The sequence below is a fragment of the Nansenia antarctica genome (genome assembly GCF_963989245.1).
Source record: "Nansenia antarctica genome assembly, chromosome: 8".
NCBI lineage: Eukaryota > Metazoa > Chordata > Actinopteri > Argentiniformes > Microstomatidae > Nansenia > Nansenia antarctica.
This window is the reverse complement of record NC_137678.1, coordinates 22,647,232-22,674,150: the sequence shown is the minus strand read 5'-3', so window position 1 is coordinate 22,674,150 and position 26,919 is coordinate 22,647,232. Positions and strand designations below refer to the sequence as shown.

Below are 26,919 nucleotides of genomic sequence, written 5' to 3'. Positions count from 1 at the left end.
CACTCTACTCAAATGGCCTCCACAGTCACCAGATCTTAGCCCAATAGAGCACCTTTGGGATGCTATAATGTCAATATGGAGCACAATCTCTGAGGAACGTGTCCAGCGCCTTGTTGAAGCGATGCCACTAAGAATGAAGGCAGTTCTGAAGGCAAAGGGAGGTTCAACCCGGTCATAGCAAGGTGTACCTAATGATGGTGCATGTCGGATCAGCAAACACAAGCTTGTGTCGTCATTACATTGCATTTATCGCACAATGTACAGGCCTAGATGACCATATGTGTTCATGACAGTAGTGGGCAACAGATAGTTAGCTAGCTACACGACCAACATACACATTGCCAACCTGTTTAAGCATAAAGTATATATACTGTATATTAGGACAATATCAGACACAAGCTCATCCATGCTGAGGTAGACAGAGATGCAGGCAGCAACCCAGCCCAGCCAGCTGTCAGAATACATCCTACAACAAGCTAACTAACTAACTGATATCTTACATTTTAGAAGAGTGGCATTTCAGATGTTTGCCATTACAACATGAGAACTGGGTGTAGTTCAAATGTGTCCTGTCCATATATAAACAGCTAGCTCACAGAGTTAGCTAAATAAATACACTCATCCATCATTCCTAAGCCTTACTAGCAAGCTACTTGCTTACCCAGCTGGCGAAGGCGAAGAACTCCAGGGAAAGGCAGTTATACAGACTCCTCTTCAGGGGCCTCTGGAGACCACCTGTATCCAACACATTGGTGTTGCAGCTCTGGGAGGCTATTCTGGCATCCTGCAAAGAAATTCAAGCAGAAACTGTCCAAAAACTCACAAGTTCAATGGATGCAAGAATTGTGAAGGTGATATCAAAGAAGGGGTCCTATGTTAACATGTAACTTGACCTGTTAAGATGTTTTTGTTTGAAATAGCTTTTGATTTCAGTAAATATGACCTCCTAATATGACCTCCTAACCCTAAATTCATCAAATTACCATTTTTAGTTCTTTACAACCTATAAAATGTTTTGAAACTCTGTTGTGCATAATAATTTGGAACAGTGCATTTTGAGTTTTTTATTTTTTTTAAAAAATACTGTTATCATTGGGAGGTTTGTTCAATCAAATTTGAATTATACTCTAACGGTTGATGACTTGAAAAGTATACTGATTGTCATTTGCATCGACTATTTAGGAAAATCTGAGAAAAATATCATTTGCATAATAATTTGGAACGGGCTGTATAGCCATCTGCAAATATTTAGCTTTTTTCTGTTCTGATTTCTACAAAAACAATGAAATGTACCCCTCTCTCATGAGGCTCCATCTTCACTGGGCCTGTGAAATAAAGCAGAATACAAAATGTACAAAAAGCAGAATACAAAATGCCTCAATATTGGGTCTCAAAATAATTGATAAATGTATTCGACAATGACAATTCGTGACGTTAGAATTATACGGTTCTATCTCCATTTTTGTCAAAATTGAGTTTTTTACATAATCTGATCCATTAGGTGTTTATTAATGCCTGTGTTTTTTGAGTTAGTAATTAATAAAATACAAAGGTTCCATCTCACAAAACATAATGGAATGTAAAAACGTTGACGCTGTAGTGACTACATTATGGGTTCATGTTCCCCTCTTACTGTTGGTTGTGTAGTGGGAGGGAACCAGTTCTGGCACTAGGGGCAGAGGGGAGGATTATTAAGGTTGCAACTTCCTGTTTAGACACAACAGTTTTGGTGATCTATTTTCTGGTCCTGTACTGAGAGTACAAGTTGTTATTTTGATTAAACAGTTATCATTACGTTGCCTACGTCTTTCCTTTTTCCTCCGGCACTACACTGGTGACCCCGACGTGGATTTTTGTTAACGTAATTGTGTACAAAAACCAGCGAACGAACATTACAATCCTGCAAAATGTCCGGGCGAGGAAGACGTTCAAACCAGCGGCAGCCATCACCATCCCCTGTCAGGGTAACGCGTGGTGCGCACACTCCCACCCTCAAGCTACCAGAGTTCTGGAACTCAACGCCTGCTGCATGGTTTGCTATTGTAGAGGCACATTTCAACAAAAGTGACATCGATGACGACGACGACCGGTACAACCATGCTGTGGCAATGTTGGGCAGCTCCACCGCAGCTCGAGTGGTAGGTTTTTTGTCTGCTCCCCCGACGACGAACAAATATGAGCGCCTCAAGGCCCTGCTTCTAGAGACATTTGAACTGTCCACTGCGGAGAGGGTGCGTCGCCTATTTGCCATGTCGGACTTGGGTGACGAGAGGCCTTCTGCGCGCATGGAGAGGATGCTAAACCTGCTCGGTACAGAAGACCCCATGATCCTCTTCACAGAGCTGTTCATGCGCACATTGCCAGCTCAAGTTAGGATGGCGCTGGCCAACACCGCCATCATGGAGCCCCGCGCCCTGGCCAGGGAGGCGGACCGGTTCGTCTTGGCCATGCCTCAACGGTCCCCCGACCTGCTCGCTCCCGCGGCCGCCCCGCCACCCGACCGTCGCAGGAGAGCGAAGGATGACGCCAGACCTTCTGGCCAGCAAGGTAACGCTGCGGGCCATTGTTTCTACCACGCCACTTTTGGCGCCAAGGCCAAACGGTGCCGCTCACCCTGCACCTTCGGACCGACGGGAAACGGCGGGGCCGGCACTCAGTAGTGGCCCTGAGCGCTGGCGTCACCAACAGGCTGCTCTTCATACAAGACACCGCCTCTGGTCGCAGTTTCCTTTGTGACACAGGTGCCCAGTGGAGCATCATTCCGGCAGAGAGATCGGATGTGGCGAAGGAGGAGCGTGGTCCGCAGTTGGCAGGCGCGGACGGCACACCTATCTGCTCTTATGGCACTAGGGCGGTGGACGTGTGCTTCGGAGGGCAATGCTTTTCGTGGGATTTTGTCATAGCGGCTGTCACATTTCCCCTCCTTGGTGCGGATTTTCTGTGCGCCCACAACCTGTTGGTGGACGTGGGGAACAGGCGCCTGGTCAACTCACAGACTTTCGCTTCCTTCGCCTGTACGCAGGGGGAGGCGGTCTACAGCGGGTGGTCCAATACGCTCGCCGAAAGTGACCAGTACCTTCGGCTGCTCGCCGAATTCCCCGACCTTACCAAGCCCACCTTCTCCGCGCCCACGGTGAAACACGGAGTGGAGCACCACATCGAGACCGAGGGGCCTCCCCTCCACGCCAGGGCCAGGCGCCTCAACCCGGAGAAGCTGGCCATCGCCAGGGCGGAGTTTGCGCATATGGAGCAGGTGGGCATCGTTCGGCGCTCGAGCAGCCCCTGGGCGTCTCCCCTGCACATCGTCCCTAAGTCAGACGGCGGGTGGCGCCCATGTGGGGACTACCGCCGCCTCAACGACGCGTCCAAGCCTGACCGCTACCCGGTCCCACATGTCCAGGACTTTTCAGCGAACCTGGCAGGCAAACGCTTCTTCTCCAAAGTGGACCTGGTACGGGGGTACCATCAGGTGCCGGTGCACCCCGAGGACGTCCCTAAGACGGCCGTAATCACGCCATTTGGACTCTTCGAGTTTCTGCGGATGCCGTTCGGCCTGAAGAACGCGGCGCAGACCTTCCAACGCCTCATGCACTCGGTGCTCCGGGACCTACCATTCCTCTTCGTCTACTTGGATGACATCCTCGTCGCAAGCACCACGGAGGAGGAGCACCTGTCCCACCTCCGGGCCCTTTTCACACGGCTCAGCCAACATGGGCTGATTGTCAATCCGGCGAAGTGTGAGTTCGGACGGAACACCATCGACTTTCTCGGGCACCGGGTCTCCGCAGAGGGGGTGACCCCCCTCCCCTCGAAGGTGGAAGCTGTCGCTGCTTTCCCGCGCCCCAGCACAATCAGCGAGCTCAAGGGGTTCATCGGGATGGTAACCTTCTACTATCGCTTCCTCCACCACATCGCTCACATCCTGCGGCCTCTGTACGATGCCCAGAAGGGCAAGACTCTGAAGCAGCCGGTGGACTGGACGGCGGAGCGTGTCAAAGCCTTTCAGGACACCAAGGCGGCCCTGGCCCGCGCTGCCATGTTGGCCCACCCCTCGCCCTCGGCACCCACTGCTCTCACCACGGACGCCTCTGACTTTGCTGTGGGAGCGGTGTACGAACAGTGGGTTGGGGACGCCTGGCAGCCTCTTGCATTCTTCAGCCGCCAGCTGTCTCCCAGAGAGCAAAGGTACAGCACATTCGACAGGGAGCTCCTCGGGCTGTGGCTTGCTGTCAGACACTTCCGTTTTTTACTGGAGGGCCACGAGTTTACGGCCTACGTGGACCACAAGCCACTCACGCACGCCATGTCCAAGGTGGCGGAGCCGTGGTCCGACCGCCAACAGCGCCAGCTCGCCTACATATCCGAGTTCACCACAGACATCCAGCACGTTGCTGGGAAGTCCAACCAGGTCGCGGATTGTCTCTCCAGGGCGGTGGTTGGTGCGGTCCAACTGGGTTTGGACTACGCGCGCATGGCTGCAGACCAGGCCGCCGACCCCGCCGTCCAGGCTCTCAAGTTGTCGGACACAGGACTGCGCCTAGAAGAGGTGGTTTTCGGGGACGCAGGGGCCACGCTCCTGTGCGACGTCTCCATGGGTCAGCCACGACCGGTGGTCCCCGCCAACTGGAGGCGCCCCGCCTTCGAGGCGATACACGGCTTGTCTCACCCTGGTAGGAAACCGTCCTCACGGCTGGTGTCAGAGAAATTCGTCTGGCATGGGCTCAAGAGGGATGTGAGGGCCTGGGTAGACACGTGCATCGCCTGCCAGCGCGCCAAGGTGCATCGACACGTCAAGGCCCCCCTGGAGCAGTTCTCTGTGCCTGAGCGGAGGTTCGATCATGTAAACGTGGACCTGGTAGGGTCCTAAATCTCTTTACCATGGTGGACAGGACGACTCGCTGGCCGGAGGCAGTTCCGCTCTCCTCAACGACAGCCCCCGACCTGGCCCGGGCGTTCATCGCGGTGTGGGTCTCCCGCTACGGCACCCCTGCTGATCTCTCCTCTGACCGTGGCTCACAGTTTACTTCAGAGCTGTGGGCAGCGGTGGCGGAGAATCTGGGGGTCAAGCTCCACCGCACAACCGCCTATCACCCGCAGGCGAACGGGCTCTGTGAGCGTTTCCATCGATCCATGAAGGCCGCCCTTCGAGCCAGCCTCACGGACAGCAACTGGCTTGACAAGCTGCCGTGGGTCATGCTGGGGCTCAGGACAGCGCCTAAGGAGGACCTCCAGTCGTCGTCCGCTGAGCTGGTGTTTGGACAGCCGCTGCGGGTCCCCGGTGACTTCATTCCCAAGTCAACGGAGCCCTGGTCCGCCGCCGCTCAGTGCGCCTCCCTGCTGGACAGCGCCAGGACCTTCGTCCCGGTCCCGACTACGCAGCATGGTGTCCCTACTTCGAGGGTGCCCCCGGAGCTGCACTCAGCGAGGTTCGTTTTCATTCGTCATGATGGCCACAGGACTCCACTACGTCCTCCTTATGACGGGCCTTTCCGTGTCATCGAGGCCGGAGCCAAGAACTTCATGGTTGACATGGGGGGTAGGCCTGAGTGTGTGTCCGTTGATCGCCTCAAACCGGCCCACTTGGACCTTGAACTGCCCCTGGACTTGGCCCTGCCACCGCGCAGAGGCCGGCCTCCAGTCCTACCTCCCCTGCCGCGCCCTGGCCATTCCCCCCTCCGACCCCGACAACCCCCCGCAGCTCGCGAGCCCCCGGTCGTCACTGCCCCCCGTCCTTCCCTGCAGGAGGACGTGATGGGCGATGTCACACCTCCTCCCGCACCTCCTGACTTTACCTACGATCGTAGGGGCCGGGCCATACGCCCTCCTCGCCGTGAGGATTTCCAATATTGAGGTGAACACTGGGGGGGCTGGTGTAGTGACTACATTATGGGTTCATGTTCCCCTCTTACTGTTGGTTGTGTAGTGGGAGGGAACCAGTTCTGGCACTAGGGGCAGAGGGGAGGATTATTAAGGTTGCAACTTCCTGTTTAGACACAACAGTTTTGGTGATCTATTTTCTGGTCCTGTACTGAGAGTACAAGTTGTTATTTTGATTAAACAGTTATCATTACGTTGCCTACGTCTTTCCTTTTTCCTCCGGCACTACAACGCTCAATATCTCTGAACTGCCCTAAACGGAGATAGAACCTTATCATTCTAAACGGAGATAGAACCTTATCATTCTAAACGGAGATAGAACCTTATCATTCTAAACGGAGATAGAACCTTATCATTTTAAAAGGAGATAGAACCTTATCATTCTAAACGGAGATAGAACCTTATCATTCTAAACGGAGATAGACTTATCATTCTAAGCTCACGAACTGCTCTTTAGGTTTAGTGGGCTGGGTAGAAATGGGTTGAATTTAACTCTTTCTGTCAATTATTAAAATGAGATTACTGAATTTGCCCATCATAATCTCTGCTGCCAACGAGCCTTAACATGTTATTTCCATGGACATACCTTTATCTCCGGGACCATAACTGGCAGCCATTGTAATTTGTCTCCTATAGGGTACAATTTAGAGAAGATGTTTGGCATGTGCTGGGATTTAAACCATACATCATTTAAACCATTAAATGTGAAAATGTTGATCATTTTAGATCATTTCAACCGCTTTGAATAGACAGTTGGCAAAACATTCATGTACCTATGACGTTGTTGGACGGACGGACGGACACACACACACACACACACACACACACACACACACACACACACACACACACACGAAATACTGAGCTAATGAAAAACGAATTAGCCTCTAAGTAGATTAGCTACATTTCATGAATATACATTTGGGGGACTAACTAACTAGCTATAGCTAGCCAACTCGTGGCTAGCGCGATAACAACGAACGCTATTCTTGTCAGAGTTGACGCTGCTGGATAAATAATGTGTATCTTGAATTCGTAACTAGCTTTCTTACCTCAACTTTTATCCAAAGCCTCCGGGATTCAGAGTGCAGTATGTATCAAATGTATATGTATCAATTGATTAATTTAGAGGCCAGCACTGTGTTATTTTTTAAGACCGTTCTAACAGACCGTTATTTTTCTGAGATGAACGTTCTAGAGTCTTGGGTCGCGAGACCCGTTCCGAAAGCAGAACGGCGCGAAGAGTAAAGGCTGCGGTCGTACTTGCCCTTGTAAAATGAGGAACTATAGCATATTACCCCATTTAAATAAATAATAATGTAAAGAAACAGAACGTTTTATCCTTCTGTGGTGGTTCTCTCTGGGTCTTTCTCCCTGGCGCCAAAAGCAGAACAGCGCGAGTTCAATTCGGTTAAATTCAATCTCACAATATTGGAAAACAGCTATTGTGTATGTAATGTGTAATGTAATAGCAGGCACGCGGGAAGGAGGAGCTCCTTCTGCCTGCCGCTAGGGGGTGCTGCAGCACCCTCAGCACCCCCCTTCCCGCGTCCCTGTGTAATAGCCAATACAATTTAACTTGGGGGCTGCAGCTCCTAAATAGCCCCCTGATCTATTCATCTCTCATTCCATCAATCATTAAAGCCCTCGAAAATAATATGATTTCATTGATCCAAAACGTCTCAAAAAAAAGAAACCGCCTGAAGCCCAGCAGTGTGGAGAAGTTGTTATTTTTAAATAAAAATGAATAAATGAATAAAATGGTGTTGTTCCTAGTAACACAAGCACAACAACAACAAGCACAAACTGTCACCTGTCTCCACCCAGGTTAGCCGCCTGTCGTCCGGGGCTTCACCTGTTCTTCGGAAGCCCACTTCCACTGTTGCTTCTCTCAAACAGCACAGACACAACAACAAACCAGGGCCCCAGAAGAAGAAAAAGCCCCAGAGCACAAGTCCGTCCAAGCCAGGCCCCCGGCCGAGGAAGAGTACAGCTCAGCAGGCCATCCTGAGGCAGGCCTTCCTCACCTGCCAGTGGCCCACCAAGGAGGACTACACACTTTTGCAGGCGCAGACGGGTCTCACCCGCCATTACATAACCCACTGGTTCAGCGACACGCGCTACCACGTCAAGCACGGCCTCGACAGATGGATTAGGGAGGAGGATCGCTGTAAGGTTATAGCTGAGGTCAAAGAGAGGCAACAAAGGAAGTCAAAACAAAAGTGAAAAAGTCTAAACCTATTTCCGGTTTGTTATTTTGTTTTAATCTTCATTCACTTTATTGCCTCCAGACTCACATGTTCTTTCTCTTTTCTTTATGAATAAACAGTTTTTTCCTTGTTCTGCAACTATTTCTCCTCATTTATATTTTGTGAGCTGCATCATTGTCAACAGATGAACTACACAGATGAAATCATGTATATAAGAGAGTAGGAGATGAATGTAATTTAAAAATGCCATCTTTGTCCATCACACATTATATCATCACTGTGTTTAACATGGTACAATTGATAGAAAAAGATGATTATATACATCAAACATATTTGTATTCTAATTTGTACAACCAACTTTTCTACATTTTACATTATACACCAGCAGCATAATGTGTTAAGCTTATCATACTCATTGTACATATTATACTCATAGTATTCAAAATATTACTCGAACAGAAGGTTGCCACGATTGGCACAAGTACATGTTGTGATCAGCTCCACATCTTATCTTCTATTCTCATTAGACCTGATGAGTGATTAGCCAATCACAGAGGGTTAGGGTTAGGGTTAGACACTCCCCTAATTCCAGTACTCCATAGACGCTGCCAGGACTCCGCCCCCTCGATGATCCGGCGAATCACAGAAGCAGCGCTGATCATAATATGACCAGCTGCTTGGAGGAGGGTGGAGGCAACACGGAGGGCTTCTCTGAGAGAGGAAGAACATGAGTGAATCAGTTGAATATACAGGCAGTAATTAGTAAAAAAAAAATATATATATACCCCCCCCCCCCTTACACGCACAAAGTCACACCATATCCTCTGCTCACCTGACGATTTTCTTGGGCCCAAGGCATTTGAAGTCTGCACTGACTGAATACCAGCCCCTGAAGGTGGCCTTCACGCTCAGAGAACCAAAGAGGTCCTTGGGGTTCAGTCTGTACAGGTCAAAGGTCACACGTGCGATGTCTTTTCCTGTCCGGGGCTTGATCTGATCTTGGGGTTTGGAGTAAGCCTTTCCCTGAGGGTTTGGTTGAGAGAAACAAGGCTTTAGTTTAGACGGTAAGGCAGAGAATTCCATGTCGAGATCCTTATGGATCACACTTCTTTCTTTCTTTTTTTTCTTTATTTATCCAGGGAAAACTGAGACCAAGGTGTCTTTTGCTCCCTGTCTACACTATTAGTATGATTACAAAGCTACATTAAATATATATGAAATATACAACACAATAAAATACAAAACATTAATCGTAAAACTCTTTTACTAACTCAAAAATGTCAACATTTAAAAAAATAACACCACACATGCATTAATAAACACCTAATGGATCAGATTATGTACAAAACTAAATTTTGACAAAAATGGAGATAGAACCTTATAATTCTAACGTCACGACAGGCTAATGTACATGCACACTGAGATGCACAGATTAGGGATGAGACTACATTAGCAAAATACTCTAATATTGATACAGTATCGGGCCACAGACAACCTACAGCAGGGGGTCTCCATGTCTGGCAAGGCTCCAGGGCCATGAGGACAGTGTTGTCAGGCAGGGACATGAAGAAGTCCTCAGAGTCCACCTCAGTCCCGTCCTCCTCACACACCAGGGACAGACACATGGTGGACAGGGACAGCAGCAGAGCCTCGCACACCTGGACAGACAGAAAGCCAAGGGATATTTTCAGGAAACAGTCCAACTAAGTGAGTATGAAGTCAAATCTGTATTATGTGTTTGTTTTTTTCTCCTCAATATCTCTTAATTTGTGTTGCATATTTTCATAATCATTGTGTTTTGCATCAAGTCTCTCTCTCTCTCTCTCTCTCTCTCTCTCTCTCTCTCTCTCTCTCTTCCTCTCTCTCACCCTGTCTCTCAGCTCCTCCAGAGTGCCGACTGTGACGCCCTTCCTGGTCTCCCTGTCTTGGGTGACCACTCTGAACGGCCGTTGGGGAGCCGACCACACACGCCTGGACACGGACCTGTGGAAGAGGAAGAGTGAAGATGATTTTCAGACCTGATGACACAGATCACTGGCGGACTCAGGGGGGGGGCAGGGGGGGCGACCGCCCCTCCTGGTGCCCCCACGGTTGAAAAACGTCTCGCTTAAGTGCCCTTTTGAGTGGCAAAAATGCCCTTTTGAGTGGCGAAATTAGAGGATGTGCCCTATTGGCTGCCCTTCCAATGGTTTAAACCAGTGGTTCTCAACCTTTTTTGGGCCAGCGCCCCCCTGTCCATTATCCAGGCCTCTTACCGCCCCCCCCATCAAAACAAGTAGGCTTATTTTCTTCCCTAAATATTAATGTTGACTAATATTCTGTGTTATATAATTTAAAAAGCATGTCACTGAATGCCAAATAATAGATTGGATTTAACTGGGCAGTTGGAATATCATTATCATTAGTTTACCAGAGAGCAGAAAAGCCATGTGAATGTGAATAAAAATGCTGTTTCTGAGTGTTAAACAAACTCAGACAACATCAGAGAATACAAACAGACTGCTACGGAACAGCAGCAATTTCACACATGTCCGATGCAGAACAAACAGTAGGATGCAGAACTGTACATTACAACTAACATTGTTAGTTTTTTTAAGTGTGCTGGTGTTGCATTTCTCCAAATTGCTGTTTTATGATGCTAATATTTATTCATTTTTGATTGGACTTTGGGGGGGGGGGGGGGGTGGTGTCACAATATGGCGGCAAACGCTAGGGGGCTATTTTTTTTTTTTCGCAGCACTGGCAGGAGAACCTGGCAACCTCCTTCCCTGTAAAGACGGAAAACATTAAGCTGCTGGGGATCACCTACCAGAAAGATGGAGGGGCCTCCGGCAGCTGGAAGGAGACCATCCGCCAGGTCCAAAAGAAGATCTGTGAGTGGAGTGCACGGCCTCTCACAATGACAGGCAAGATCCTGGTCCTGAAGGCTATTGTTCTTCCCATTCTCCTTTACCTGGGCAGGGTGTTTCCCCCAGACAGAGCAGTATCCAAAACCATTGAAAGGATCATGTTCACCTTTGTCTGGGGGAGCCAGATGGAAAAACTAAAACGCACCACCCTGTACAAAACAGTGGAGAATGGGGGGAAAGGGGTCCCAGACATCCTAAACATCATTAGGGCACAGGGACTCTCCAACCTCATCACCAACATCAACAATAAAGATAGGAAAGCCAGGTTCTTTGTGCCACACCCATCCTCCGGACACTCAGGGTGACCGCATCAATAAACCACACTGTGCCCTACAGCTGGGACCCCCCTCCAGTCTACAAGATATGGAGGGACTTTGCCTTCAGGACAGGATTGTCCGCGGCTGGGCTGGCCTCATGGAAATACAAAGACATTATGACCTTCATAAGGTCGAAGGAAACCATGACTCACCCCAAGGCCAGCACAGCCGTGGACTCCAAACAGGTATGGAAAAACATTAATCATAAATGTACTAACAATAAACAAAAAGACATTGCCTGGATGGCTGCTCATGGTTGTCTCCCCACTAGGGAATTCTTGCATAGGCGGCACATCGCAAAGACTGAGAAATGCCCCCACGGATGCACGGACACAGAACACATTAACCACCTGTTCTGTGAGTGCTCCGTGGCCAGGCAGGTCTGGGCCCTGTTTGTTCCCTCTGTCTCCCTAAACAGCCTGCTGACCCTGCCCCGCTTGACGGCCGAGAACATCCTGTATGGTCCTCCCGGGGGGTGCACAACCCCCCAACTACAACAACAGTGGAGGATCATCAGCGCCGTCAAGCAGGTACTCTGGGAGACGAGGAACATCAGGGTCTATCAGAAACAGAGCGTCGACCTGACAACCCTGAGGAGGAGAATCACCCTCTTCCTCAGGGACCATGCTATTATTGACTTTAAAAATAACCCGGATCAAGCAAGAGCGGTGTGGGGGGTGGAGAGATGGAAGGACGTCATCCTCTAAACCGCCCCCCATGCCGCGCCGCATCGCCCAACCCCCCCCCACCCCGGGCCTACCTCACTACACCACCAGTTCCTGCACTATCACCTTCACCACCGTTCCAGCACAAGCCCTGGTCAGCAGTATCACCATCACAAGGACCAGGAGAGGAGCAGCGCACAACACCAACAGGGAAAATATCACCACACACAACCCACAGCCGAACCAGCCGTCTCTGCCAGCACCACCAGCACCAGGATGACCAACATCACTGGGTCACAGGGAAGTACTGATCACCCGCCTGACACCAAAATGCACACTACACAAACCATGCACACCTCCCTTCTCTCACTCCTGTATCTTTTCAGGTCATATCCAGCTCTGACACCTACCCAGGCTTCCAGACCCAGGAGCAGAGACCGGCTGGAACCACCACGTCACCCCAGCACCAACCCCAGGTTCCAACTCAGCGACCCCCCCCCCCAACTCCAGGCCCCCAGCTACAGGCCCAGTCCCCTACCCGCCAACCCCCAACCCCCAGCCCGGAACAAGCTGAGAAGAGCCAGGGAGCTTTTTTCCTGGATAAGCTGTGTACAGGTTTTTCGCCTCTGCTTGCCTGCCATGCGCCGAGCTCTCTGGGCCTCTCCTCGGGGGCCTCCGGTCGGCCTGCGTGCTCGATCTGCTCCGCCGCTGGGGCGCCTGGTCCGGCTAGCCTCGTGAAGGGCTACAGGAGTCTGAGCCTGGTGGGCTGGGCCGGATGCGCCGGTGGTGGGGCGGGTCGGGTGAGTCGGGTGTGTGGGGTCCCTCGGGGGAGGGAGGTGGGGGAGCCACGGCTTTGCACTGGTGGGCAAACTGGATAGTAGTCGCTCTACAACTAGAGGGCTGCAGGGGAATTTTTTCCCGGATGCATAGCGAACAGGTTTTTTACCCCTGCCTCCTACCGACACTGGAACCTGGACACTGAACACTGAACACTGAACATTACACTACACTGGACAATACACTGAACACTGAGCACTTCAGTTAGTTTAATGTTGGTTGTTGTTGAATGTAATGTCTTAAATGTCTGATTGTTTGATGATTGATTATTTGATTGTATACATGGTGTTGTGTTTTTATAAAAACCAATAAAAAACACCTAAGTGAGTATGAAGTCAAATCTGTATTATGTGTTTGTTTTTTTCTCCTCAATATCTCTTAATTTGTGTTGCATATTTTCATAATCATTGTGTTTTGCATCAAGTCTCTCTCTCTCTCTCTCTCTCTCTTCCTCTCTCTCACCCTGTCTCTCAGCTCCTCCAGAGTGCCGGCTGTGACGCCCTTCCTGGTCTCCCTGTCTTGGGTGACCACTCTGAACGGCCGTTGGGGAGCCGACCACACACGCCTGGACACGGACCTGTGGAAGAGGAAGAGTGAAGATGATTTTCAGACCTGATGACACAGATCACTGGCGGACTCAGGGGGGGGCAGGGGGCCCCCACGGTTGAAAAACGTCTCGCTTAAGTGCCCTTTTGAGTGGCAAAAATGCCCTTTTGAGTGGCGAAATTAGAGGATGTGCCCTATTGGCTGCCCTTCCAATGGTCTAAACGTATAGATGGTCCCAGGGTCGGAGTGGGACTCATTTTCAGCTCTGGAGTTTCATGCCTCAGACCGGCCCACTTTAGTTCACAACCGATTACAGGTGGTATTTTAGTCTGTAATAGCGGACTCACTGTTCTCTACAGTCTTCTCTACATTTACAGGATGCTATGTCATGGGTTTGCTTCATTGTTCCCACACTGGTACAACAGCTCACCTGTGCCTTCTACTGTGATAGCAGCAATCCCTTGCTGGACACCACTAGGGTAACCAGGTCCCAACAAACCAAATGTGGGACAAGGAGTATGTTTGTGTGGGACAATGTGGGACACCCTCTCAACAGGCCCGGACCGAACTATTGGTGCCCCTAGTAGCATCCGCTTCCCCTGGCCGAGTTGAGAGCTATGTCTATCAATTTTTTAAAAATATATATGCATTTCCATTCTGTTTCCTATTCTGTTTGGTTTATTCAGTAGCATCCAATAATAGACTATGCAGATAAAAACTTAACAAATATATAACAAATATATTTTATTTGAATGTGAACCTCACAATAAAGTATCTGTATGGAGCAGAAAGTGAAGTCAAAGTGCAGTATCAATTTAGGCTAGTATATTAATAAAGACAAGTAGCCTGACAGTGTTAGGCCTGTAAATGATTGAGTATGTAGGCTATCTAGTTAGCTAACTTGCCTCCCATTTGCAACACAAATGCATTGACATAGCTGTCAAGGCTAACGCGCGCACACACTAGACGAAAACATAAAACACAACTCTGCACTCATTCAGACAATGACAGTGATAACAGCTGGTTAAGGATAAACCAATTGAGCCAATTGAACCAAGTCATTTTTCAGTGTTTTACATAGCCTGAAACTACAGATTGTAAGCTTTCAAATGCTTTTGAAATCGGATTTTTTTTTAGGACGACACAAGTATTTGAATGTTGGTGCACCTCAGAGACTGGGAGAAAAATCACTCTGCTGCAGCAACAAACGCTGTTAACAGCTAGCGGCTAATGTAACGATGGTCAAACAGCCAAACTTCTTTCATTTAATTCGTTTATTTGACCTGCAGAGAAGACATATAGAACACAATTCTTCTCTGGTCTGCTTGTGAATCCATTAAGGTGGCGGCCATGTTCTCCCACCACCGTCTATGTACATTTCACATCAGGACAATTTGTTCACAGAAAGAACACAAACTTCCCTCAAACATTACAAATAACAATTACAAACAACATGTGGAGCGACATACCTGCAGAGAAGACATATAGAACACAATTCTTCTCTGGTCTGCTTGTGAATCTGCACGTTCAAAACAACATACAATAAATGTTCTGTTTCACATCATCACAATACATCACATCATCACAATACATGTAAAAACAAACAGCACAGTACTACACCAACACCTTCACCCTACATTACAAGATTCTCCATACAAACAACAAAACACGAGGAGCATTTCACATCACGCACATACCCATTAAGGTGGCGGCCATGTTCTGACGCACCACCGCAAGTACGGCAACAAGAGAAGGACAAAGAACGTGCAGACCTGCAGTACACCCAAACTCCAAAGGGGGGCTCCAACAACAACCAGGGCTGCTCAAAGCACGGCGAAACTCATCTACATTCACCACAACTAAACATACATTCCCAACTCTGTTACACCCACCTCCCCTGAATTTCGCCAACCTTGAGCAGCAACTATACATTTAAATACTACTTTTTACTTTTTACACTATTACATAGGGCCGCCAAAGGACAGGACAGCCAACTTGAAAAGTATCCTATAAGGATGAAGTGGAAAGAGAGGTAAACTATCTCTCCAACCAACTACTGGCGGTAGGATGCGTTCTACACCCCACAAGACCCTTTTTTCACTGTGTATTACTAGCCTTCAAGAGGCCACAACCTCTTATGAAACAATCAGAATAACGAACAAACCTATATGTCATAGGATGTCAGTGTGCACAGTGTATACATGCACTGAACTGAGCTTCGGCTTATCTAACTGTGGGAAGCCTGGAACACTGACCTGCAAACAGCTCGAATGTTTGACTTAGTGTCTTGAATAATGTCTTGTCCTGACATAGTATAAATCAATCTGTCAACTGGTTTGATAAGGCGACCAAACTTGGACTTGACCTGTGTGACTGTACTAGGATGTTCACACTGTGTGACAGAAGCTAAAGTGTCAGTACGCTGTGTGTCACTAGCATCATCTGTCTGATTTGTGTTACCAGAAACATCAGTACAATCATCAGCGCTAACCACAAATCTAGAATCAGAGTTAATGGACTGATCTACCATTTGCTCCTCAGCCATCTGCTCGGGAACCCTCTGAGGGGCAAACGAGACTGAAGACACTACAGTGTTAGTAGCCTCTGTCCGTGAGTGGTCAGGGAATGGTAACTGGGTGACCCACTCCAGGGTTCTTCCCTTGGGATCCTTGGGCTCTGGAACAGTCAAGGGAACATCCCTCTCCCGAACAGCTCTTCCCCCATACTCCATGTCTTCAACCTCCCCTCCCTCACTCCCAGGACAGGAATCCACTCTCTCCGACTCGAACGCGGTTCCTCTACTCACTTCCCCAGGCAAGGAATCCTGTTCCACTTCCGACACGGACATGTCACTTGGCTCATTTGATGTATGAACAGCAGACAGGGATGAAACTGGGTCAGAGATCACACTCGTATCATACACCGGCAGAAAGTTCACCAACAACAATAGATTACGGTGGACTACCTTCTCTCGTCCAGTGACAGTGTCTTGTATCCTATATGTGTGAGTCTCAGAGTTCCTATCCACCACAGTGTATACAGTAGACTCCCAACGATCAGCCACCTTTCTCTTTCCTCTCTCTCTCTTGTTCGCCAACAGCACACGGTCTCCGACGTCAATGGTGGGCCCTTTTACTCGTCTGTTGTAGAGCTCTGTGTGACGGTGCTGTTCTTTTATGACATGTTCCTGGGCTATGACCATAGCTTCTCTCAGATCCTTCGTGAGAGACATCACATACTTGTCGTAACTGACCACAGCTGGATCATTTAGGACTGTCCGGAAGAGTATATCGACAGGGAGACGAGGAGTACGCCCAAACATCAGATAGAAAGGTGCATAGCCAGTTGACTCATGCGCTGTGCTATTGTACATGAACGTCAGAGTTTGCAAACGCCTCGGCCAGTTGATTTTTGCCTCTGGTTCAAGCGCTCGGATCATGTTACCGAGAGTTCTATTGAAACGTTCCACACTACCGTTACCCATCGGGTGATACGGGGTTGTGTGCGACTTTCTGACACCGGAGACTCTGAGCAGCTCACTCACTAGTTGACTCTCGAAGCTAGCTCCCTGGTCGCTGTGGATACGTTCTGGGAACCCAAAGACGCAGAAGAACTTGTCCCATAGAACTCTCGCCACCTGTTTGGCTGACTGATCTTTGCAGGGGAATGCCTGGGCCATTCTTGTAAAATGGTCAGTAACAACTAACACATCAACTGACTTGTTCCTTGAGTCCTCCGCTGACCAGAAATCAATGCAAACCAGCTGAAGTGGCCTGGTTGATGTGATACTCTGCAAAGGCGCCCTCGCAGCAGGTTCAACAGTCTTACTGACAATACACCGCTGGCAGTTACGGACGTAGTCTCTTACGTCTCTGTCGAGGTTGAGCCAGAAGAACCTCTGTCTGGCCAAGCCAAGACTCCTGAACTGACCTTGATGGCCAGCATGGTCATGAACACCTCTCAGAACTTCAACTTTCTTAGACTCAGGAACCACATACTGGCGGCGTTTTGACTTCACGACTTGATCCCTCGAGACTCTGTAGAGTATCCCATTGCTCACAACAAGTTTCTCCCAGTGCTTCAGGTACCTCATGACTGTGACTGATTCCTTATCTCTCTCTCTCCTGGAGGGTCTCCGATGTCTCTCCACATAGTACAAGACTCGAGAGAGAGTCCTGTCTCTGAGCTGTTCATCCCGGAGTTCCTTCTCACTGTAAGCAGGAAGTGAGTCCTGACCACCTGGGACTAACTGAGGCAAATGGTGCAAGACTGCTACAGCGCGCGTTCTTGCTCCGACCTCCCACAGATCGTCATATGACTGTAGAACAACAGACACTTCATCCATCTCCATAGACTGAGCGTGGACATGCAGAGGTGATGGGACACTTTGAGCGTAACTCTCTGCCTGGCGTGGAGTGTCACCACTATCATTGGACGACCGGAAGGCGTCCTGTACAGAAGCACTCGACACATCCTGGACTTCGGAGAGGAGATTCTTGTAGGGCTCTTCAAGTAATCTGTGACTGACTCTCTGCTTGACGAAAGGCACACGACTCAAGGCATCAGCGACAACATTCTGTGGGCCTGGCACGTACTTGATGTCGAAGTTATAGCTCGCTAACTTAGCCACCCATCGTTGCTCGCAGCAGTCCAGCTTGGGCTTCGTCATGATATGAGTCAATGGATTATTGTCCGTCCAAACAGTGAAATCATGCCCCTTCAACCAATGGCTAAACTTGTCACAGACACTCCACTTCAAGGCTAGGAATTCCAACCGATGGGCTGGATAGTTTCTCTGAGACTGAGAGAGGGACTTGCTGGCGAATGCGATTGGCCTCGCTCGGTCTTCACCCTCTTGGATCTGCGACAGGACAGCACCGATGCCATCAAGGGACGCGTCCGTTGACAGCATGAAGGGACGGCTGAAATCAGGGTGAGCCAGGACAGCCGTCTCAACCAGCGCCGTTTTCAGCTTCTGGAAAGCCTGCTCCGTTTCGGGGGTCCAGTCAGTAACCTTCAACTTCCTGCTTTGTGACCTTTGTTTGGACTGTTTCACCTTCCCTTTTCTCTTCTGGCCCGTCAACAGAGAGAAGAGAGGCTTTGCAATAGCGGAGAAGCTAGGCACAAAGTGCTGGTAATAATTGATCATCCCCAAGAAAGATCTGATTCGTTTCTGTGAGGGGGTTACACCGTCCGCTTCCATCAGGTCAGCACTTGTCATCTTTGCGATGCTCTCAACTTTGCTGGGATCAGTCAACACACCGTTGTCATTAATTATGTGGCCGAGGAATTTGACGGATTTCCGGAGAAAAAAACACTTCTTGGGGGCCAATTTCAGGTTATGACCACGCAGTCTACTGAACACCATCTCCAAGCGTTCCAGAGCTGTCCTCTCATCAGGGGCGTACACCAATAAATCATCCAGATAAACCAGTAAGCTCAGATAGTTCTGGTCTCCGAAAATGCTAGTCATCATACGCATGAAGCTCCCAGGACTATTACAGAGGCCCTGCGGGAGGCGATTATACTCATACAAGCCCATAGGTGTTGTAAAGGCAGAGTACTTTCTGTCATCCTCGTGTAGTGGCATGTTATAAAACCCTGAGGTTAGATCCATAGTACTAAACAAGGAGTTACCTCCAAGTGCAGCTAAGCAGTCGGCCTGGTGAGGGAGAGGGTGAGCATCCTTCAGGGTCCTCTTGTTCAGCCAGCGAAAGTCTGTACAGATACGGAGATCTCCGTTCTTTTTCCATACAAGAACCAACGGAGATGCATATTCACTGGTTGACTTCCTGATTATATCTTTCTCCTCCATCTCACTCAGTACTTGGCGCAACTTCTGATACTGACTGGGGGGCACTCGTCTGAATGGGAGCCGGAATGGCCTGTGATCTGAGAGGTGAATGCGATGTATGAAGCCCTTTGCCTCTCCACAATCCAGGTGATGGCGTGAGAAGATGTCCTTGTAGCGCACAACCAGGTCAGCCATCTTGCTTCTACACTGTTCAGACACGTCACAGGAGTGTATGTCGAGCCCACTCAATCCCATGTACTTCAGTTCCTCATCAACAGTGCGGGCCGCATTTTCACTGGACGGGGTTACTTGACAGCAACTGAGTAGTGGGACCTCAGCAGGTCCGGTCTCATCCATGTCCTCGAGCGCAATGCAGGAGAAGACGTCGGCCAATTTAGCATTGCGTCTTACCAAGACGGGCCTGTCGGACGAGTTGATCAGCTTCAATGGAACCCATCCGTCTCCCCACAAAGGAGTAACAACTCTGGCCACCAGAACCCCTCTTGGAGCTGAGCGACACGATGTGGGCTCTGTCATCACAGCGCTACCAGGAGACACAATAGTGGACTTGGGTAGCTTGCCCCACATCAGGTACTCCCGACCAGGCTCAAGACACACGGCTGAGTTGCACCTGACTGTGCCTATCTTGTCAGGTATGACGTCACCTCGCCAACGGTTCAGACCAGCGAGCATCGAGAGAAACTGTTCAGATTCTGGATCGCCAGCAGGACAGGGCGTAGACACAGCCTTCCAGTAGCCATCACATTGCTTATACTGCCGGAGGATATATTTAATAACATTGGTGCCTAGTATCAACTCATCATGCTGGCCTTCAACTACCAGAGTGGGAACCATAATCCTACAGCCATACACCTCCATTTCCACATTGAAAGCTGACTCAGGCTTGACACGGCGACCACCACAGCCAACAAGCACCACATTTGAACTGAACTGGTTATGCTCTGTAGCAACTCCAACCTCTCTAAGCTTTCCCTCTGCCGTCTTACTCATTGTACAAGCCATAGACCCACTGTCTAGCATAGCATTTAGAGTCACTGTATTACCAACTGTCACAGGTGTGTAGAAAAGGCTGTCACTACCACTAATTGTATGCGTATTCTGATAAACAATATCTTCAGAGTTATCACTTGAGCTTTTGAGAGCTATATACACTGTCTCAGCACTAGATTCGTCCTCACAATGGGAGTTTACTTGGCGACCTATACTTTCTCCCTCTGAATACAGGCCACCTAGTTTCCCTGAGGCTGAGGTGCTCGGGACGACCTGGTGGGACACTCAACTTTTGTGTGACCTGGGGCTAAACAGACAAAGCACAGCTTCTCTGACATGCAGTGTGAGATGGTAGTGTGTCTACTGTCATCACAGACTCGGCAGGCCTTCTCACGGGCGCCACCCTGGTATCTTCCGCCACGAGGAGCACTGTCACGCTGCTGCACTTTCCCCATCATCTGCTCCAGCCTCTCCATAATGCGAGCAAGAATCCTGTCTTCAGATTGCTGAGTGTTCTGGGCCACAGCAGTCGCGGAGGAGTGGCACGGAAGCTGGCCTAAAGCATGGTCCTGGGAAGGAATGAGGGTAGAAGGCGGACACTGTGTGTGGTACACTGGACTATGGGCAGGAGAAGGGGGGTACTGGGTGGAACACTGCTCAGACACAGACTGAATCGAAGGCTCTGGATGAGACTGCACAGTGTGGAGGGCGGTGGCATGGCTCTTCAATGGCACAAAACTACCGGTCCTGCCAGAGGCTCTCAGCTCTCTCTGATAATTATCAATCTTCAACTGTATGTCTCGTGAGCTCCACTCCTCAATAGCCTTGCATTCCAGAATACGGGATAGTCCAGAGTCCGGGCAATGCCTGACAAACATCCGTGCTACCTCTTCACCCACGTTCTCCATCCTCCTACCTTGTCTGCGAAGGCCCTCACCAGCTACATCAGCTGCTTTGTTGATCCTCAACCAGTAGTCTACAGGGTTCTCATTGGGTCTGGGTAGAGTGGCATAGAAATCTGACAACGGGAGGCATGATGACACATCACTGAAGTACTTGAGAAGGATATCATAGATGAGATCAGGGTTCTGCTTCACATCAAGTGTCTGATCGCTTCGCAAACCAACCCTCACAACATCCTTTGCCTTACCCATCAGCCTTGCCAGTATCTCCTCAGCCTGTTCATGCATTGGACATTTCTGCTTTCTCAGATAAGCTTTAGACATGTCAATCCAGTCCTGGACTGAACACTTATCAGAACTATCACCTCGGAACATTGGTGGTTCCCTGTCTGATGTTACATTCACAGTAACGCACGGAACCTCCTGTCTAACAACATTAGGATCAGTTACAGGATCTGGAGGCGATGTGCAGTTGAGGTGTGCACTGCTCATACTACTTGAGTGAACTACACCAGCTGAAATTAACTTGGTTACAATGGACTCGCCAATCTGAGCACCTAGCTGACCCATCATGTCTGAAAGGTGATGAAGAGCTTCAGTGTCATTAACACTGGGTGTGGATGTGGGAGGAGCCTCCCCTGTAAACTGTCCGACAGCAGCACAACCTGGGTCCTGACCTGACCCTGTGCCTCTACCACTGTCAGTAAACAACTGGGAACACCCCACCTCCCTACTATTGACAGCACTGTCAATGTCTATGACAGCACTGTCTGCTCTGCTCTGACATGCCCCCCATGCACCCCTCCCCATAGGCAACACTGGACTGGCAAAAATCTCATCATTAAAACCTGGCCTCTGAGCCATAGTGGTACAGACTTGCGTTGTGTAATATTACTGAATGAAAAAAATAATAATAATAATAATGTTTAAAAAAAAAATATAAAGTTACAGCAGGACATAAAAACCAAAACAATCAAAGCACTTTTTAAACTGATATAATCACAGACCTCAGACTGAATGACCATTTACTATAATACTCTGACCACACTTGATCTATCACACTAAGACCTGGCATCCACGCAGCATCCACGGAGATCGGCGTTCAGCTGATCTTGAGATCGACGTGTCACGGCACCAGTGTAACGATGGTCAAACAGCCAAACTTCTTTCATTTAATTCGTTTATTTGACCTGCAGAGAAGACATATAGAACACAATTCTTCTCTGGTCTGCTTGTGAATCCATTAAGGTGGCGGCCATGTTCTCCCACCACCGTCTATGTACATTTCACATCAGGACAATTTGTTCACAGAAAGAACACAAACTTCCCTCAAACATTACAAATAACAATTACAAACAACATGTGGAGCGACATACCTGCAGAGAAGACATATAGAACACAATTCTTCTCTGGTCTGCTTGTGAATCTGCACGTTCAAAACAACATACAATAAATGTTCTGTTTCACATCATCACAATACATCACATCATCACAATACATGTAAAAACAAACAGCACAGTACTACACCAACACCTTCACCCTACATTACAAGATTCTCCATACAAACAACAAAACACGAGGAGCATTTCACATCACGCACATACCCATTAAGGTGGCGGCCATGTTCTGACGCACCACCGCAAGTACGGCAACAAGAGAAGGACAAAGAACGTGCAGACCTGCAGTACACCCAAACTCCAAAGGGGGGCTCCAACAACAACCAGGGCTGCTCAAAGCACGGCGAAACTCATCTACATTCACCACAACTAAACATACATTCCCAACTCTGTTACACTAACAGTGGTACATCGCTACGAACGTCTAACTACGTTTTTATAACATCGCACAACATGCTGAGAACATGAACATGCTAAAAACACATAAATAGATGAACACACAGTCCTTGATTTTGAACACATCCTAAAACAAAAGTATGTTTACAAGTAAAGTGGTCACTTACCAGTAGCCTACGGCAAACGAGAACAGTGAATCCAATCCACAAATTATAAGTATTTAGTGATCGTTAAACTGTTGTTTGTTATATCGAGTGGGTACTTGATACTAGATATTGTTGACACAATAAGTTTCACTTTACGAGCCCTTTGAGTCAGCGGGTGGTTCGCACAAGCAGCCAGCTCCCTATATCCACGTGGGGCCGTTGCCATGGGAACATGAATGCTGTTTCCTGATAGGCTGAAGACGTTCCATAGAATCTGGACGTTCTGCTGCAACTGAACATGTCAGCGCTTGGTTGCGGCGCTTTGTTGCGGCGCTTAGATGGACACTGGCCCCGTGGCCGCGCAAAGGGGGACATCTGGTCACCCTATTTATATGGTATCGGCCCAGAATGGTACCGGCCCAGCCGCCCAGAACGGTATCGGCTTGCAAGTACTACCATGACTGAAAACCGTCCCAGACCGGCCCAAAACCAGACCGGCCCACCGGGAAAACTCCAGATCCTCCCGATTAGCCACCCCGGGCCTGCTCATAGCATAATTGCCTGTCATATTTTGGCCAAATTGAGATCTGCCTAACTCTACTCTCCTAACACTGCTGATTCACTGTGCGTTATTGCCAATGCCGTCAGCCTATTAGAATGCTTGTTACATTCCAAAATCACTATCTACTCAAGTCATCTCTTTGACAGGCATTTTTGACACTACATACAAAGATGGCTCGGCTGACCACAAGTGAAGCATGACCTAGGCAATTATCCCAGTGAGCAATAGACGTCTTTTCAACCTCATCGCATCATAGCCAAGATCAAGTCCTTCCTCACCCCCAGCGACCTGAGGAGGGTCGTCCTCATGCTAATATCATCTAGGCTTGACTACTGCAACTCACTATATGCGGGACTTCCTGATAAGACCATCTACCGCCTGCAGCTAGTCCAAAATGCCGCTGCCAGGCTGGTGTCAGGCACCAAAATGAGGGACCACATCTCCCCTGTCCTCATCTCCCTTCACTGGCTCCCAGTGAAGAAGAGAGTGAAGTTCAAAATCTGCACCTTTGTTTTTAAAGCTCTCAACAGTCTCGCCCCACCTTACATCAAGGACCTCCTGGACCAGTCTACCTCCTCAAGGCCCAGACCCAGGCTCAGGTCCGACGCCCAACTCAGCCTGAGGGTCCCACGTACCAACCTCAAGAGGAAGGGTGACCGTGCCTTTGCAGTGATAGCACCGACCCTGTGGAACGCGCTCCCTTCTGCCATCAAGTTTGCCCCCACTCTGGACTCCTTTAGAGCCAAGTTAAAAACCCACCTCTTCCAAAATGACATTCCCTAAATCTACTCCCTATTTGTTGTGAATTGTATGCCTGAGTTTTACGTTTAAGTCGTCTGTGTCTGATTGCTCTCTGTGTTCCTTGTCTTTGTCTTTATCTGTTCCTTTACCCGGGCTGCGCCCCGGGCCGATGTAAAAGTTGGATGGGGGGCGCATTATAAATGAAATTAACAATTAACATAACATAACCTCGCGTCTACAATATAAACCAATATAGACCAGCTATATTACGGCTATATTTTCTACTTATCTTAAATGCATGAAAACCGTTATTAAACCCCTCTAAACTGTCAGAATACGTCCCAGACGTCATGTAGTATGAGATTCCATGTAGTCTAGCATAGTTATTCATTCGGAAGTGGTGGTTTAAATTGCGTCTATACGTCGCTGTCCTTTAACCCAGATAAATGCGGTCTGTGTCTAAACCTGTTTTAGTCTAGCAGCACGTTGAGTTTAAATGAATACCCTAAACGCCTGTAGATTGTCAAAATATGTACCAGACCGTCATTAAGTATGAGATTCCATGTAGTCTAGCATAGTTATTCATGCGGAAGTGGTGGTTTAAATTGCGTCTATACGTCGCTGTCCTTTAACCCAGATAAATGCGGTCTGTGTCTAAACCTGTTTTAGTCTAGCAGCACGTTGAGTTTAAATTAATACCCTAAACGCCTGTAGATTGTCAAAATATGTACCAGACCGTCATTTAGTCTGAGATTCCATGTAGTCTAGCATAGTTATTCATGCGGAAGTGGTGGTTTAAATTGCGTCTATATGTCGCTGTCCTTTAACCCAGATAAATGCGGTCTGTGTCTAAACATATTTTCTACTTATCTCAAATGCATTAAAACCGTTATTAAACCCATTCTATTGTCCTTACGCTCTACTCTATGACTATGAGGCTGGGAAGACAAATCGGCAACACACTACATGAACTGAATTGAGATTATATAGAAAAATAGTCATAGTACCTGGTGTTGATGACTGCAGAGGAGAGTCTATCATTGTAGAGTCATCAGTGGCTTTTCAAACAAAGATCAAAGCACATGAACAACTTTAAACAGGAACAAGTAGCACAGAATGAGAGGAAAGACCAGTTATATTTTAAAAATACAAACGCATTGCTTACAGGCATATTCTTCTTTGTCCTTTTCTTTTAATTCAAAGAGGTCCATAGAAACTGATCGTTAAAAGGAAATATCGTTAAAATGTGCTTTCTTAAATACAAATTAATTATTAAATTGAGATGGGTGAACCAACATTGTGACCAAACTCACATGGATTTGGGGGGCATTTTTTGAGCATTTGCTTCACAGAGGCCTTCTGCAACCCTGAAAATTGAAAAAACGTCACATAATAATCGCATTACGTTTTGCTACATGTAACCGGTTGGTTATTATTTCCAGTTTGCGGTTAATGTAATTTTGGTTAACAAATGCTTTCTTTCGCTACGATTGGAGACGGGTTACCACGTGACCATGGGACGTATTGAATTTCCCGGTTGGAACAGTGAAAAGTAGTATTTTTGGGATGTTTTGTACATTGGCACTACATTATTATTGTTAAAACACTATTTTCTATTATTATTATATAGTGGAATGCCTATAGAAACTTGTTGTGGTTAAACCGTGACCTACATTGACGTGCCAGAGAATGACTACCCTCCCTCGAAACCATCGCGGGTATCGCTTCTCGGCCTTTTGGCTAAGATCAAGTGTATCTGTTCTTATCAGTTTAATATCTGATACGTCCCCTACCCGGGGACGTTATATTAAATTGATTTTTGGAGCAGGGAGATGGAATAGGGGCTTTCTCCGTCCACACCACGCATCGACCTGGTACTGCAGTACCTCCAGGAACATAATATTTCAACGGCATTTCAAGGTCTAAATATAGGCCAAATTGGAAATTGAAACAACGTCTATGTTTAGACGTTGAAATGCCGTTGAAACATAGACAGGGAAACAACGTCTATGTTTCAACGGCATTTCAAACGTCAACGTTTTTTAAATTTCCAAAATGGCTGATATTTAGCCTCGATTTCGCCTAGACGTCTACGGGCCATTTAGACGTTGTTTAGACGTCTAATCAACGTAAAATTGCTCACTGGGATGCTACGAGGCTAACAATATGATTCTGCAAAGCTGTCAAGTGTAATGAAAAGTGGTACACGGACAGTTAAAAATAACATTATTTAAGAAATATAACAAAAAGCAACAACTTATCATTTGATGCAATGAATCATAGGTGCTCTTTCTTTTATTACCTGTTTTGTAGCTTAACCCCAAAAGTCCCATTCCACTGCTATCGGCATAAAGGAGGAAAACAAACAAAAACCTACGCCACTCAAACGTCTTAGGAAGATCAATTAAAATATTACGGACTTTCTCTTTCCCCCATCTAATTTGATTGATCAATGTACCAACTGTCAATTGTGTCGAAATCATACGTCATAAGCTAAAAGCTGCTTATGAGGTCAGTCTGTGCAGGCTCCGCTGGCAGACAGTTCCCCCTGTCGTTCCTCGTGCCGACAGTTCACTTCCTTCATGATTTGCTCATGCGCTTCCTGGGTG

At 48.1% G+C, this 26,919-nt stretch overlaps 1 protein-coding gene across 1 annotated transcript; it reads right to left on the bottom strand.

Annotated features, from left to right (window-relative positions):
- Positions 1–70: 70 nt before the first annotated feature.
- LOC308164029 (lipid transferase CIDEB-like) lies at positions 71–26,894 on the bottom strand (the record flags this gene model as incomplete). Its single annotated transcript, XM_080538194.1, has 7 exons — positions 71–127; positions 662–735; positions 8,683–8,798; positions 8,920–9,110; positions 9,587–9,745; positions 9,956–10,070; positions 26,851–26,894. The coding sequence occupies 7 exons, from the start codon at positions 26,892–26,894 to the stop codon at positions 71–73; spliced, it is 756 nt and encodes a 251-aa protein (XP_080394320.1).
- Between the last annotated feature and the right edge of the window lie 25 nt (positions 26,895–26,919).